We start from the raw sequence: 16,779 nt of genomic DNA, 5'->3' as shown, positions 1-16,779 counted from the left end.
AAATTTGCTGTAAATTTTGAATTGGAAAGTAGTTGTGGTAGTTTAAAGAAAAGTTTTCCAAGCACATCTTAATTTTTGTTCTTGAAATTTAATCAAGTCCATGGTATTAAAGAGAGCACTTAGGAATGATGTGAATAGACATTACTTAGGAATAGTATTAAGAGACATTAAATAAGGAGAAACAGTATTTATTTTCAGCCTATTCAAGGTGGAATGAAATGTTTTCAACTTATTTTTGAGCTAAAACTGGAGACTTTCTTTTCTTTGGTATCATAATCAATTTTAGATAAAGTCACCTTTTTTTTTTTTTTAAAGATTTTATTTATCTGTTATTTGAGAGAGAGAGAAAGAGAGAGGGCATGCACATGCACGAGAGGGGTGAGGGGCAGAGGGAGAAGCAGACTCCCTGCTTATCAGACGCGGGGCTCGATCCCAGAATCCCAGGATCATGACCTGAGCCGAAGATAAAGCCACTTTAAATAATGAACCCAACATGCTTGTTTTCTTCCTGTTTTGTTGAATATTCATGGTTTATAACTTTTATTTTTTAGCTTGTGATGACCAGCCTACAGTCCATTCTTGAAAATGTGGATACACCAGAATTACTTTGCAAATGTGTTAAGTGCATTCTATTGGTGGCTCGATGTTACCCTCATATTTTCAGCACTAATTTTAGGGTGAGTTCCGTGACTCTGTTCAGATGATGGGGTGAAGGATTGGTTGTGTGTCTAAGGACCTTGGGAATCAGAGAGAAAACAAGGCTTCTGCTTCTTGGAGTATAATCAGTGATGCTTGAGATCCAGGATAGAATGGTGCGGTAATATTGTTTTTGTAAATACCATCTGTACTTTTGACATTAATACCTTAAAATATTTAAAGGAAAAACATTTCCTCATGGTCATAAACAGAGTTCCATTATTCTCTTGCCCTGCCCTCTCCCTTTCTAAGTTTGTATACTGTCAAATAGGTAGAACGCGGATGCTTTCTCTAGGATTTCTTAATCTGAAATGGTCCACAGGAGAAGTAACAGTTAGACCTTAAAATGATTAGCTCTTTTCTCTTTGTTTCTACCCAGGATACAGTTGATATATTAGTTGGATGGCATATAGATCATACTCAGAAACCTTCGCTCACACAGCAGGTGTCTGGTAAGTTATTTAGCATATGCCAGTTATTTAAATGTTGTAGGAAAGAGCTCTGGTTCCTCAAAGTCCAGCTGTTAATACTATATCTTTCGTAATGCAAGAAAAATAATTGCTTCGCAGAAATAATTTGGTTCTTTCTTTCTTTTCTTTTCTTTTTTTTTTTTTTTAAAGATTTTATTTATTTGCCAGAGAGAGAGAGCACAGCAGGGGGAGCAGTAGGCAGAGGGAGAAGCAGGCACCCTGCTTAGCAAGGAGCCTAATATGGGACTTGATCCCAGGATCTCGCGATCATGACCTGAGCCAAAAGCAGACAGATGCTTAACTGACAGCCACCCAGGCGCCCTAGTAATTTGGTTATTAGAAATGAACATTACTTGTTAGCAGAATTTATCTTTTTAGAGAAAGACTGTGTACTTAGTATTAGGTTGGGGAGAGTAAGTACAGATTGTAATGTTGCACCTGCGAGAAATTGAAAGGACTTATCATGAATCATTTGTTGTGTGTGCTGGTGGCAGGAGACACTACAGTGGCAAATCTCAAGTGTAGAATGAAAGATCCTGGATATTTGTGACTCGTTTTCTTGGTTATTAAAAAAATAAACAAATGAATTAATTTGGGGGAACTGTTTAAATGATAAATTTTATTTTATTTTTTTGATTTAAGTGAATGACTAGCACGACTCATTTGGACTCCTCAGCTTGTTTCAGGTGCTATTGTTTCTCTTAGCTTCATTGGTGCAATGGACTTCTGAAAATAGGATGTACCACTGAGAGTGGCTCTGACCCATTTCCACTGGGGGGATGAGTGGACACCTTTGGTGGGTAGTTGGGGTTCTGGAGTAGAAAGCCAGGCTGGTGGCAGATTGTGGCATTTTAGTCCAAGCCTTGTGTATATTGACAATATGGATATTAAATCTGCTGAAAAATAAGGACTAAGAATCACTTTTAATTTCTGGAGACTGTTCATTTTTGCAGCATCAGAAGAGATATCAGTTAATCATGATCAGCATGTTGAACAGTTAACAGTCCTAATTTTATGAAATAGGGCATTGTTTTTAAGGGTACGCAACTTGAAAACTAGATAACTTTTAAAACAAGGCTTTTAGATACAAATTTTTAATTTGGATTTTTTGTTTTTTCTACTCTTGAATTTTTTTTATGATTCCTAGGGTGGTTGCAGAGTTTGGAGCCATTTTGGGTAGCTGATCTTGCATTTTCTACCACTCTTCTTGGTCAGTTTCTAGAGGACATGGAGGCATATGCTGAAGTGAGTATGTAGAAAGCTAAGTTATTTTCTAAAATTTCAGTTAAGAGCAAAACAAAAATCTTAAACAGTGCTAGTTTTATTTTTTTAAAGATTTTGCTTATTTGAGAGAGAGAGCATTCCCACAAGGAGGGAGAAGCAGGTTTCCTGCTGAGCAGGAGCCCAATGTAGGGCTCTATCCCAGGACCCTGAGATCATGACCCGAACTGAAGGCAGAGGGAGAAGCAGGTCCCTTCCTGAGCAAGGAGCTGGATGCGGGACCTGATCCCAGGACCCTGGGATCATGGCCTGAGCTGAAGGCAGATGCTTAACTGCCTGAGCCACCCAGGCGCCCTGAGAAGTTATCTTCTTAATCTGCTGAGGTTACTTTTGGCTTATTTAAATATAGATTTGTTAATTCGTGAAGTATAATTTACTTTTACATTTAGATTCATGTTTCTTATTCTAAGAGATTATATTTTATTTTATGTCTTGTCATGTCATGTCATGTTATTTTTTGGTGATGGGGGGCAGAGGTAGAGGGAGAGCAAGAATCTTAGGCGGGCTCCATGCCCAGCGTGGAGCCTGATGCGGGGCTTGATCTTAACAACCCTGAGATCATGACCTGAGCCAAAATTGAGAGTCGGACACAACCAACTGAGCCATCCAGGAGCCCCTCACATTTCCTTTTCTGATTCGTAAAAATGAAGTTAATTGACTTAAAAGTTGGGAGTTTGTTTTGAACAATGACCTACTTAAATAAGAGTGCTGTGATTACACATCTAGGACCTCAGCCATGTGGCCTCTGGGGAGTCAGTGGATGAAGATGTTCCTCCTCCATCAGTGTCGCTACCAAAGCTGGCTGCGCTTCTCCGAGTGTTCAGTACTGTAGTGAGGAGCATCGGGGAACGCTTCAGCCCAATTCGGGGTCCTCCAATTACCGAGGCATATGTAACAGATGTAAGTGTCTTTAGGAGTTTTAAGTATCATTCAAAAATAAAATTGTGTATTGTAAATGCTTCTTTTTCTTTACCTAGTGAAACTATGTTACTAATCCTTCATTTGTTTAGTAAGTAGGTACATATGTGGCTACTTTCTTAAATTGCCAGAAAAGTAGAGAATCTATTGTATCCCATCCCCTTTCTGTCCCCTCCCCTGTATGAGAAAAAGGCTACACTGCATTTTAAAACATGTGTAAGTGTTTTCTCATGAGATCCTTCATAGATTCATTTTTTTTTACATCCTTTTAAAATCTTTCTTTAAAAATACTACTTTAGTTTTTTAATTATTGAGTTTCGTTTTTCAACATACTAAGAATAACACTGTAAAGAAAGCCTCAAGTAATTTTTCCTGAGCATGACAGGATGAAACAACTTGATAGTCTGATATCCAAGATTATAAAGATATAAGAACCTAAGTATATAGTAGTCTGACATCAGTTATAAGAGGCAGCATGATTACCACACCGCAGCAGCCCCAAACATTAGCTGTACTTTATTACAGAGTAGTGAGTGGCTCGGTTTGATAGACATGAGAAATGAACCTGTGACTGTACTGTGCTTAAATAAGAAGGCAGAAACATGCGTGATACAGTCATAAAATATTAAATGATTAAAATTTTACTGTTAGGATACAAGTCTAACTTTCATTTATTTCTGTTGAACTCGTTGCCAAATAAAATGGGATATTAATTTTATATGTAATTTTTGGTAGGTTAATTGTGTATTTGAAGGGAAATGTCAGATCCTGAAGATAATTAAAGCCAGCATTTTGATATTTTAAACTGGAGCAAGATGATTTAGTATCTTCATTTTGTTCATTCCTTTCTAAAAGTTGGTGGTTTGGTGATTGTGTCAGTGTTGAAATAAAGACAATAAACTTAGACGTAAAACAAGAGGAAAGAAAATAATCATTTCCCAGGATAGTATATATTTAATGTATTCTTGTATGAAGGTCTTTTAGGCCTTTTTAATCTATAGGTTTAAAGCCTATATGTAGTGATTGTTGAATATTACAGAAAAATAAACTGTATCACTTTGTTTTTTCTTAACTTATTTTTATTAGAAATTTAGTACATTAATATTGACTATTGTAGTTTAGTGGGGTTTTTGGTTTGAAATTAAGTGATTTTCATAATCCTCAAATAGGTTCATGTTAGGAATGAGACTTAACCTTTCCAAAGAGACCATCAGTACATGAACTTTCATAAGCTAAGATGACTTGGATATTTAATTTTAAAAGATTGATAACCAAAAGCCCGAGTGCTTTTTCGCAGGAAGATTATTCTCATGGCAGGTTATTCCTGTGTTTAATGTTACTGTATTAAATAGTGGTGTATTTCGTGGATATAAAAATTCTGAGCTTCAGCCACTTGGTCACTGTGGCTGGGAGAGGGAGGGTGATAGAAATTGGGTATAACGGAAATAGAGGATGGCAAATTCCATTTTCTGTCACAATACTACTTTAGAATTTTTAAGGCAAGATCATTTTTGCATATTTTACTAAAGATAACCTTCTTATTCAGCCACTGAGAGCTAGAATATTAGACTACTGACAAGGCAGGCAGTTAATTTTCAGTTGAAACTGCATTAAATAGAAACTATTTTCTTGCTCTGTGGAAGCATGTGAATTTTTTTAAAAAGCTGCTTGTTTTCCCCATTTGCAGGTTCTATACAGAGTAATGAGATGTGTGACGGCTGCAAACCAAGTGTTTTTTTCTGAGGCTGTGTTGACAGCTGCTAATGAGTGTGTTGGTGTTTTGCTCGGCAGCTTGGATCCTAGCATGACTATACATTGTGACATGGTCATTACATATGGATTAGATCAACTGGAGAACTGCCAGACTTGCGGTACAGATTATATCATCTCAGTCTTGAATTTACTTACATTGGTATGTGAATTCTTTTTCGTTGCTTTTTAATATGTTGTTTATTCAGACCCTTAACTTTAAATTAGTATGGAAGAAATGAAGGCCTTTTTTTTTTTAAGGAGTGCATTAGTCTTATTTAGTTTGCTTTTGCTCCGTTATCTGTTTACTTTTAGTGTTCATGTCAGTGTAGCTTTTATTCCTTCTCTTTTTTCTTTTTCTTTTTTTTTTGATGAAACATTGTCTTTCATATAAGACTACTTAGTATTCCTGATAAATATTATATAGGTACTTGATAACTATTTTGAAAGACCTTGTTATGTTTTGTTTCCCATATGAAACTTGTTTTATAATTTTTATTCTTACCCATAAATATTCTTCCTCCTTTCCACCATTTATTATGGACATTTTGAAGTATATTTTACAAAAAACACAGAATAGTCTAATTAATTTCTGTGTACTTAATACTATTTCTATAATTAGGAACACATGCTCCATCTGGATTCATCTAGGCCTCTCTGACTCTCTGCCTCTTCCTAGCTGTGCCTCCATCCCCAACTGGATTATTTTATTTTATTTTATTTTATTTATTTATTTATTTATTTTTATTTTTTTATTTATTAGACAGAGATAGAGACAGCCAGCGAGAGAGGGAACACAGGCAGGGGGAGTGGGAGAGGAAGAAGCAGGCTCCTAGCGAAGGAGCCTGATGTGGGGCTCGATCCCAGAACGCCGGGATCACGCCCTGAGCCGAAGGCAGACGCTTAACCGCTGTGCCACCCAGGCGCCCCTCAACTGGATTATTTTAAAGCAAATTTTAGGTGATATTCTGCTGAACATTTCTGTCAAAGTTATATGTCTCTTTGCCAATGTAAAAAAATTCCCATGTTTAAGTGTAGATACATGTATCCTATTTAGGTATCTAGACATTTTAGTGTCGTAATGTTGAGGCCTTAAAATATAGTTTAGATATATTACTTTTTTAATTAATAGATATTTTTCAGAGCAGTTTTTAGGTTTACAGAAAAATTGAGCCTTAAGTATGGAGTTCCCATACCCTCTCCCACAATAGTTTCCCTTGTTATTATTATTTTTTAAAGATTTTATTCATTTATTTGTTAGAGTGTGAGCACAAGCAGGGGGTGTGGCAGGCAGGGGGAGAAGCAGGCTGCCCACTGAGCAAGGAGCCCAATGTGGGACTCTATCCCAGGACCCTGGGATCATGACCTGAGCCGAAGGCAGACACTTAACTGACTGAGCCACCCCAGTGTCCCAGTTTCCCTCATTATTAACATCTTGCTTTAGTGTGGTACATTTATTATACCTGATGAGCCATATTGACACGTTATTAACTGAGGTCCATAGTTTACCGTAGTGTTCACTCCCTGGATTGTACATTCTGTGGGTTTTGACAGATGAATAGTGCCACGTATTCATTATTGTAGTACCATACGGAATAGTTTCACTGCCCTAAAAATCCCTTTTGCTCCACCTATTCATCCCTCCTGAATCCCTGGTAACTATGGATATTTTTACTATCTCCATAGTTTTGCCTTTTCCAGAATGTCGTATTGTTGGAATCATAGTGTGTACATGTCAGATGGGATTCTTTCAGTTTGCTTGGTGCATTTAAAGTTTCCCCGTGTCCTGTTGTGTCTTGGTAGCTCACTTCTTTTTATTTTATTCCTTTAGATTGTTGAACAGATAAATACAAAACTGCCATCATCATTTGTAGAAAAACTGTTCATACCATCATCTAAACTACTATTTTTGCGTTACCATAAAGAGAAGGAAGTAAGTATTGCATTGACGAAGACTTTTGGTAACTTCAGTCATTGAAGAGTTGACTCAAGTTGCTTACTCGGCTACATAAATGAAATGGAGTGAAATGATAAATATTTCAAAATACAGTGATTAAATGATTTATTTAACTTAGTATTTGTTGATTGTCCTACTGGTGTGCCAGGTAGTCTTTTCAGATTTCCATAATTTGTTTTTATTAAGTTTGTTTTCTTAAAATTTCATGAAACAAGCAGCTATATTTATGAAGTTATAAATTCAGAAGTACTGTGTATGTCATAAATTTCATTATTAACTTCTCAACTGACTCCCAGTCAAAACCACTACAGTAGATGAGGAAACCTAATTGTAATAAATTGCTCTTTTTATGTGTGTTTTGATACCGGCCATTATTAAAAAATGGACTTTTAAGAACTTTTAATTTAGAGGACTCTGTAGTAAAGTTTTTGAAGATTTTTATAAACTTACACATGTAGGTTCCTTAAGTTTAGTTTTTTTAAAAAAAAATTTAGGTCTTTGGTGTTTTGGGCAGTGAATTAATTTATTGGTCTTAAAATTGATTTGTACCATCACATTATGCAGTTAGTAATTTTATTTTCCATTTAATTATCACTTTCCTGAATTCTCTCTTTAAAGGTTGTTGCTGTAGCCCATGCTGTTTATCAAGCAGTGCTCAGCCTGAAGAATATTCCTGTTTTGGAGACTGCCTATAAGTTAATTTTGGGGGAAATGACTTGTGCCCTAAACAACCTGCTGCATAGTCTACAACTTCCTGATGCCTGCTCTGAAATAAAACATGAGGCTTTTAAAAATCACGTATTCAATGTAGACAATGCAAAATTTGTAGTTATATTTGACCTCAGTGCCCTGACTACAATTGGAAATGCCAAAAACTCACTAATTGGGGTGAGTCTTTACTTGCATTTTTTTGTTTTATTCTCACTTAAGCCTCTCTTCATTGCATGTTTACCTATGTTATTTACTACTATTATGTCAGTATCTCCACTGTAGACCACGCTGCCATATGTCGGACATGCCTGGATCATTAAAATTGACAGGAATGTTTGTTTTCTTACTGTTGTATTTCACTTTCCCCTTCCTTTCCTTGACAACACTTATAAGATTTTTTACATTTATTTTTTTTAAATGTCTTTTATGAATTTTTATGTATTCTAGCATGCTTATAAAAAATTTATCAGGATTTTCCACAGCTCAGATTTGTATAGTTCTTTTAATACACAGCTCCTTCTTCCCTGCTTTTCTCCTCTTCACTGACATTAGTGCTTGTATATGGTCTTCCTTTTTGAGTGCCTACTTTTCTTTAGGAATATTCATATATTCTTTTGGGAAAAGAATCAGTATTTCTTCCCTTTAAGGAATTTGATGTGACCTTGCTTTGATTGATAATTATTGCTTTAATTTGTTTATTTTTTCCCTTTTGTTAGACCTTGCAGGATTGGAATACATTACTTCTAATAAAAAAAATAGGATATAATTAAGGGATAAAATTGTCTAAAAGAGAAGGGAGGGAAAAGTCAAGTTTTGATTTTTTTTTTTTTAAGATTTTATTTATTTATGTGACAGACAGCCAGCGAGAGAGGGAACACAGCAGGGGAGTGGGAGAGGAAGAAGCAGGCTCCCAGCAGAGGAGCCCGATGTGGGACTCGATCCCGGAACACTGGGATCACGCCCTGAGCCGAAGGCAGACGCTTAACGACTGCACTACCCAGGCGCCCCAAGTTTTGATGTTTAGATTTGCATACTTTCCTGATCAGATTGCCTTGTGTCACTCCACAAGTAGCTTTTCCTTCTCACTGCTAGTCATGGCTGATGGTGTACAGTAAACTCTACTCAGACCCTAAAATTTGTTGTTGAGGAATTCACATTGTACATAGGTTTGAGGAGGCTTTTTGTCTTGCACTCTTGAAACAGGGAGAATGGGTCAGGAAGGGGCAGTCAGGGGAATGGAGTATATTAGCAGCAGAAGGAAAAGGGAAGGGTGGGAAAGGCTTAAGAGTAGCAAGATGGGCCTTTTTTCTCATTGGACAGGGCACCTCGCCGTGTGTAGTATATGGAAAATTCAGGAGATGCAAGAGCCCATGGGGCTTGATCCCAGGACCCTGAGATCATGACCTGGGCCAAAGACAGTTGCTTAACCAACTGTGCCACCCAGGCGCCCCTATTATTTTTCTCTAAAAAAAAAATCTTTATTGATATATAATTCAAATATCATACAATTCCCACTTACAGTGTATAGTTCAGGGGCACCTGGGTGACTCAGTCAGTGAAGTGTCTGACTCTTGATTTTGGCTCAGGTCATGATCTGAGCCACCCAGGTGCCCCTGTCATTTTAACTTTTAAAATGTGTACACGTATTTTGAGGGATAAGCTCACGTGTATCTTGGGGGGGGCCAAACATTTGTTTTCTTTTGTACATCATCAGATGTGGGCGCTATCTCCAACTGTCTTTGCCCTGCTGAGTAAGAATCTGATGATTGTGCATGGTGACCTGGCTGTTCACTTCCCTGCCATTCAGTACGCCGTTCTCTACACGTTGTATTCTCATTGTACCAGGTACTGTACTGTACAGGTACTTCTTATAAACAGGGCTTTTTTGGTTTTTCTTCTTTTCATTTTTATAGGGGAGGATGGGCTCTTGAAAAGTATAGATTTTTAAAAATACGTGTTGACTTTCGGAATTAACCTTTTTCCTTTTTTTAATTAAAGATAAAAGATGATTTTTTCCTTTGTCTTCCAGGCACGATCACTTTATATCTAGTAGTCTTAGTTCTTCGTCCCCATCTTTGTTTGATGGAGCTGTGATTAGTACTGTAACTACAGCTACAAAAAAACATTTCTCAATTATACTGAATCTCCTAGGAATACTGCTTAAGAAAGATAATCTTAACCAGGATACAAGGTAACTAAATAATATTTCCTGATATTAAGTGTTCTTAACTTTTATTAACTTAGCTATGTAATTTGAGGATAAGAAATCCAGATTATTGAGATAGTAGGGTGGAGCAGCTTCACTATGAAACACTTCAAGATAGGCTTTATTATTTAGTCTAGGATTTCTTGTTCTTTCCCCCAAGATTAAATTAAACCTCCCTTCCCTGCAATGTTTTGTAGAAGACTGTATCTGTAGAGGTTTTTTATATTCTTTGCTACAACTTATTCTAGTTTGGGGAAATTTTCTTAAAAGGCATGCAACTTTTTGACAAAAGAATTTCTGTAGTTTCAGTTTTTGTTTCCTTTTGCTTGAGATATTTAAAGAAACCAAAAGCAAAGTAATGTAAGAAGAATAGATTTTTTTTTTTTAAAGATTTATTTATTTGACAGAGGTAGAGACAGCCAGCGAGAGAGGGAACACAAGCAGGGGGAGTGGGAGAAGAAGAAGCAGGCTCATAGCGGAGGAGCCTGATGTGGGGCTCGATCCCGGAACGCCGGTATCACGCCCTGAGCCAAAGGCAGGTGCTTAACCGCTGTGCCACCCAGGCGCCCCAAGAAGAATAGATTTTAATATTTTTCTTTCTTTTCTTTTTTAATATAAAATCAACTGGATATTTTGTGTTTCAGGAAACTGTTAATGACCTGGGCTTTGGAAGTGGCTGTTTTAATGAAGAAGTCTGAAACATATGCACCTTTATTCTCTCTTCCGTCTTTCCATAAATTTTGCAAAGGCCTTTTAGCCAACAGTAAGATTCTGTGATTTTTAAAAATTTTGTTAATCTACACTTAAAAGCGATCTTTGGTAATGAGAGAAAAATAGTCACTTGAACATTTTCGTAACATGAAATGTATAATTCCTATCTCAATGACAGATGCATAATCGCATAATCTGTCTTAACTTTTTCTTATTCTTTTTTTTTTCTTTTAAAGATTTTATTTATTTGACAGAGAGAGACACAGCCAGAGAGGGAACACCGGCAAGGGGAGTGGGAGAGGGAGAAACAGGCTTCCCGCTGAGCAGGGAGCCCGATGTGGGAGTCGATCTCAGGACCCTGGGATCTTGACCTGAGCCGAAGGCAGATGCTTAACGACTGAGCCGCCCAGGCACCCTAACTTTTTCTTATTCCTAATATGTAAATTGTTTTTAAGTGATTGTCACATTTTTAAGCTTATGTGAATGTTTATACATTCCGTATACTTTTAAAATTTCCTTCAGAAAATGGTTGAGGTGACAACTCTTGACTTTAAGTGGGTTTTGTTGAATGTTTCATTTTCCCAAATGTTACTGCCAGCAGGGGATCTAGACAGGAGCAGGGCCTAGTCCATGGTAGGCACTTACTGTTTGTTGAATGAGTGGATGGGTTCAGGAATTTATGACATACGGGCATATAATCTTTTGGCAAGCTGAAAGTGTCTTTTAATTTTTAATAGCTCTTGTTGAAGATGTGAATATCTGTCTGCAAGCATGCAGCAGTCTACATGCTTTGTCTTCTTCATTGCCAGATGATCTTTTACAGAGGTATGGACTAAAGATTCTGTCTTCTGAACCTAGTCTTAATAGCCTGAAGCTGTTTTCACACTTGTATTATCTGTTTCATTTTTTTGTAGGTGTGTTGATGTTTGCCGTGTTCAACTTGTCCATAGTGGAACTCGTATTCGACAAGCATTTGGAAAGCTGTTGAAGTCAATTCCTTTAGATGTTGTTTTGAGGTATAATAGTTGTGTTGGAACAAAAACATCCTACTGTTTTGACTGCCTAGTAGTCCTTTAGGAAGTGATAAATTGCCTGTTAGTGAATTAATGTCACATCTTGTATGGTACCTCTTAGTGATTGAAGAGATGTCAGAGCATCAAATTGTGCAGGTCTAGAAGAAAGTAACAAAGTTTTATATTTTTTTATAAACTTAGAAGCTCATGATAATAAGTACTGAATAATTTATATAGTACCAAAATGTGTTTCTTAGTAGCTTAGTTATTTGGAAACTCAGTGTAATCTTTATTGTTTTTGATTAAGTTAATATTCAGTTGTAACATCTCTATTTTGAAGTCTCAGTTTTATTTTTTTATTTCTACACTTAGTTACCAAGTAAATAGCCCACTTACAGTATGAAGTAACCTTTTAACTAAAACGTTTTGTGTAGTGACTTTATTTTCTTCCTACAGCAATAACAATCACACAGAAATTCAAGAGATTTCTTTAGCATTAAGAAGTCACATGAGCAAAGCACCAAGTAACACATTCCACCCACAAGATTTCTCTGATGTTATTAGTTTTATTTTGTATGGGAATTCTCACAGAACAGGGTAAGATTTTCCTTAACTCCTTCATGTGCAAAAGTAACTTAAATATTCTTGAATATCTTGACCCTATGCCCATTTTGAGGAGAAAATATGTCAGGACTGGCAGAGTAGAAAGGGATATCTTCCTAAATAGGTTATTTTTATTTTCAGCAGTAAGAAGAATTGCTTTGAAGATAGTATCTGAAGAAACAAAAATGGGCTTTGAAATTAAGTGATGAAATGTGTTTGACAGTTAACTGGTCTGACCTAGTCATGAATGCTTTGGGGAGGGCCTAGGGACATAGCCATTCTGCAGATGCTTAGTTGCAATGAGTGTTTTATCCCGATAGCTGAAGTATCATAAGCCATTTACCATAATAACCCATCCACACCATACCCCATCCTGTTTTAACTGTAAAAGACCTCCTGACAATGAAAGGTAGGGATGTAATGCTTCTCAGTGTTAAAGGTTTTGCCTTTTTGAGGTAGAAAAAATTGTAGTCTCCTATTCCCATTTCCCTGGCAAAAAAAAAATTTTTTTTTTTAATGAAGTTGTCATTATCTGTTAAATATGAAACTGCTTTTCCCAGGAAGGACAATTGGTTAGAAAGATTGTTCTATAGCTGCCAGAGACTGGATAAGCGTGACCAATCAACAATTCCCCGGAATCTTCTAAAGACAGATGCTGTCCTTTGGCAGTGGGCTATTTGGGAGGCAGCACAGTTCACTGTCCTCTCTAAGTTGAGAACACCATTGGGCAGAGCTCAGGATACCTTCCAGACCATTGAAGGTAATCAGGTCTTTGTGCTTTTTCAAACCCTTCTTATAGTAAGAAATAATGGATTCCTTATCTTTGTTAAAACAAAATTTGAGAGTATATGCTTTTCTTTTCTTTAATACACTGTCAGTCTTTCAGGTACTGTTTGTTAGAATAAACTTTCATCAAATCATTGTGTTGACAACAACACGGTTGTCTACTTTTGTTAAAAAACTAGGGGATTTGTGTAGAGAAAACATTTTTTTCCTCTAAAACAAGAGATCTTTCATGTTGGGAGTTTTGTTTTTAAATGATGAGGATGTACAGAGGATACTTGATAAATGTGATATTGGGAAATTATCTCCAACTTCTAGAATCTTTAAAGATTTTTAAAATTTAGAATATTGTCTTTGCTTTAAGGTATCATTAGAAGTCTTGCAGCTCACACGTTAAACCCCGATCAAGATGTTAGTCAGTGGACAACTGCAGACAATGATGAAGGCCACAGTAGCAACCAGCTTAGACTTGTTCTTCTTCTGCAATATCTGGAAAATCTGGAGAAGTTAATGTATAACGCATATGAGGGGTGCGCTAATGCATTAACATCACCTCCCAAGGTTGGTTTCAGTGGGCTGAGTGTTGCTTTGTAGCAGTTTCATGGGCAAGCCTGGCAGTGCGTGTAGAGCTGAAATCACAATACTCTTGTGTATTTGAGACATTTATACCTAGACTGTTAACCAATCCTGAACTCTTCTTTTTCTTTATTCAAAAGGTCATTAGGACTTTTTTTTATACCAATCGCCAAACTTGCCAAGACTGGCTGACGCGGATTCGACTCTCCATTATGAGGGTTGGGTTGTTGGCAGGCCAGCCCGCTGTGACAGTGAGACATGGCTTTGACTTGCTTACAGAAATGAAGACAAATCTATCTCAGGTAAAGTGTATTTGGAGTTAACTTTAAATCTGTTAATCAGAAAAATTTGAGTTTAATTCCTTTATTGTGATTTAATCTGTGGATGAAATAAGTTAAAATTTCTGTTCATTCAAAACTTATATTTCAAAGGTTTTGATTCAATATTTTGTAAAAGCAATAACTTCCAAAGTCATCTATTCATATTTTGTACTTAGAACATGTCAAAATATGTATTACTTATGTTTAAGGAGTTGGAACTTTAAAGGTAATTCTTAGAAATTTGTAGAAGAAATAATTCTCATCATAATTTTTAAGAATTGTACAATGTATGGGAAAGTATATGTAATTTATAATGTATGCAAAGGTATATATAATGTTATATGGGGAAAGTGATGGTTTATAAATGGGTTCAGTAAGTGGAATCCAAAAATAGCAAATGTTTATTAATTAGATATAATATCAGTAAGCAGTATTCAGACATGAAATTAATTATCTTTTAATTCATGGTTATTTGTATTTGATTTTTGCTCTGCATTTATTTACTTCATATGTTACTCCTACAGATACCATAGTTTAAATATTTGGGTAACTTTTTAGCTTGTGAAGATTGACACCCATGTACTGTTAAGGTTGTGTTAGTTACCTTTTGTGGATACATTATATGTAAATTTTCAAGAATTCTAACCTAATAATAGAATACAGTTGTAAAAATATTTGTTAAATACATTTGCCTTTAAATGGGCTTAGACTGTGATCAGTATTTGTAAATTCAGTAGATATTTGAATTTTAATGGTGTTGAGGTCTATGATTAATTTTTCTGAATGAACTTTCAGGGGAATGAATTGGAAGTAACCATCATGATGGTGGTAGAAGCACTGTGTGAGCTTCATTGTCCTGAAGCTATACAGGGAATTGCTGTCTGGTCATCTTCCATCGTTGGAAAGAATCTTCTCTGGATTAATTCTGTGGCCCAACAGGCTGAAGGGAGGTAAGTTGGAAGGAGGGAAATAGGTGATAGAATGTCTTTACACTGAAATCTGTATTCCTGGCTAACACTGTAGTTAAATGTTAAAACAGCTTTGTTCAGTTTCAGCAATTGAAAATTGCTAGAAGTCACTTTACTAGGAGTCATCTTTAGTCTGTTGTTTAAGTAGCAGCAAAACTTACGACTCTCTTATTTATGGATTAGTAAGAAATCTTCCTTAAAATAAGATCTGCCAATTACTTGTTTTATAAATATCTTTTTTCTTCTTTCTTTCTTTCTCTTTCTTCTTTCTTTCTTTCTTTCTTTCCTTCCTTCCTTCCTTCCTTCCTTCCTTCCTTCTTTCCTTCCTTCCTTCTTTCCTTCCTTCCTTCCTTCCTTCCTTCCCTTTCTTTTTTCTTTTCCTTATTTTTCTTTCTCTTCCTTCCTTCCCGCCCTCCCTCCCTGCTTTCCTTGTTTCCTTCCTTCCTTCCTTCCTGGGAAGAGAGGGAGAGAGAGAATCCCAAGCAAGCTCCATGCCCAGCACAGAGCCTGATGCGGGGCTTGATCTCACAACCCTGAGATCATGACTTGAGCCTAAATCAAGGATCAGATGCTTAACCAACTGAGCCACCCAGGCGCCCCATACTTGTTTTATAAATATTTTTGAGCTTGATTCTTAATTGATAACCTTTCATGTCAGAGTCTGGTACAAGCTAGAGTACTTGCTCATTAGCCCTGCGCACTCAACATTTTGCTTGGTAAATGAACATGAACCATAATAGTCTGTGTATATTTATGTCACTTTTACCAAATCTGGAAAATGTAGGAAATAAAGAACTGCTCATAATTCCATCTGCCAGTGATAACTGTTAGTTTTGATGGATGTGCCTTTTTAGTTCTTTTTTTCTTTCATATTCAGTCTTGTCCCCACTTTTCCCAGAAATAGTTGTGTTTTTGCTGGTTTCATTTTGCTCTTGCTACTCAGCACTATTTTAAAAAATATTTTGCCATGTTAAATATTTTACAGTGCTATTTTTAATGACACAGTTGTATTTTTTGTGAGTGCAGTATAATTTAACATTCCTTATTTTTGGACGATAAGATTATTTTTGATTTTTTTAAACTAATCTTAATGCATTATGGCACTTAATTCTTTATATAATTATGTTTATTTTCTTTGAATTCATTCCTACAAGTTGATTTACTAGAAGAAAGGCTATAGGCCAAAAGGCTTATAGTATGTTCTTTTGCTGAGTTACTGTACAGAAAACAATAATAATCCCTTCCTTTCACCTTTGTGAATACTGAGGGTCACTAAAAAACAACAGCTCTGCCACCATCATCAGTGAAGATAGTTTTAATTTACATTTGTTTATTAGTGATCAAGAGTAGGACTTTCCCCATATGTTCTCTTGATCATTTGTGATTTTTAAAAACATAGATTATGTCTTCATGGACTCTTATTTTTTCCTTTCTTGATCTGTGAGATTTTATTAGACAGCAAGATTGTTGATGCTGTCTAGTTTCTTGATTTGTAATTTGTTTTTAATATTTATGGTGGTTTTGGTACTTAGAAGTTTCAAATTGTGTCATTAGTATCTGTTACTTTATGAATTCTTCAAAAATTTATTCTTTGGAGCGCCTGGTGGGCTCTGTCGGTTAAGTGTCTGTCTTCAGCTCGGGTCATGATCCCAGGGTCCTTGGATCGAGCCCTACATCGGGCTCCCTGCTTGGTGGGGAGCCTGCTTCTCCCTCTCCCTCTGCTTGCCCCTCCTCCCCCCGCGCCCATCAAATAAATAAATAAAATCTTTAAAAAAAAATAGAGATTTATTCTACTTAGCCTTTGTGTACATTGAGAT

At 36.3% G+C, this 16,779-nt stretch overlaps 1 protein-coding gene across 5 annotated transcripts in view; it reads left to right on the top strand.

Annotated features, from left to right (window-relative positions):
• The window catches only part of SMG1 (SMG1 nonsense mediated mRNA decay associated PI3K related kinase), a 98,240-nt gene that overhangs the window by 35,186 nt on the left and 46,275 nt on the right, over window positions 1-16,779 (top strand). For 4 of the 5 annotated variants that reach the window (XM_026520244.4, XM_026520243.4, XM_026520245.4 and 1 more), the window contains exons 7-23: window positions 552-677; window positions 1,076-1,148; window positions 2,314-2,411; window positions 3,174-3,347; window positions 5,053-5,277; window positions 6,946-7,047; window positions 7,690-7,959; window positions 9,497-9,627; window positions 9,812-9,973; window positions 10,633-10,751; window positions 11,437-11,524; window positions 11,614-11,715; window positions 12,169-12,309; window positions 12,876-13,075; window positions 13,463-13,659; window positions 13,815-13,976; window positions 14,790-14,944. In XM_026520244.4, the coding sequence (XP_026376029.1) occupies window positions 552-677; window positions 1,076-1,148; window positions 2,314-2,411; window positions 3,174-3,347; window positions 5,053-5,277; window positions 6,946-7,047; window positions 7,690-7,959; window positions 9,497-9,627; window positions 9,812-9,973; window positions 10,633-10,751; window positions 11,437-11,524; window positions 11,614-11,715; window positions 12,169-12,309; window positions 12,876-13,075; window positions 13,463-13,659; window positions 13,815-13,976; window positions 14,790-14,944 (2,525 nt within the window). Of the gene's footprint in view, window positions 1-551; window positions 678-1,075; window positions 1,149-2,313; window positions 2,412-3,173; window positions 3,348-5,052; window positions 5,278-6,945; window positions 7,048-7,689; window positions 7,960-9,496; window positions 9,628-9,811; window positions 9,974-10,632; window positions 10,752-11,436; window positions 11,525-11,613; window positions 11,716-12,168; window positions 12,310-12,875; window positions 13,076-13,462; window positions 13,660-13,814; window positions 13,977-14,789; window positions 14,945-16,779 lie in introns of those variants that run through there. The other variant, XM_057307659.1, reaches the window with a different exon arrangement.

The sequence above is a fragment of the Ursus arctos genome, unplaced genomic scaffold (assembly GCF_023065955.2).
Source record: "Ursus arctos isolate Adak ecotype North America unplaced genomic scaffold, UrsArc2.0 scaffold_57, whole genome shotgun sequence".
In the NCBI taxonomy this organism is placed as follows: domain Eukaryota; kingdom Metazoa; phylum Chordata; class Mammalia; order Carnivora; family Ursidae; genus Ursus; species Ursus arctos.
This window is presented reverse-complemented; position numbering and strand designations above follow the sequence as displayed.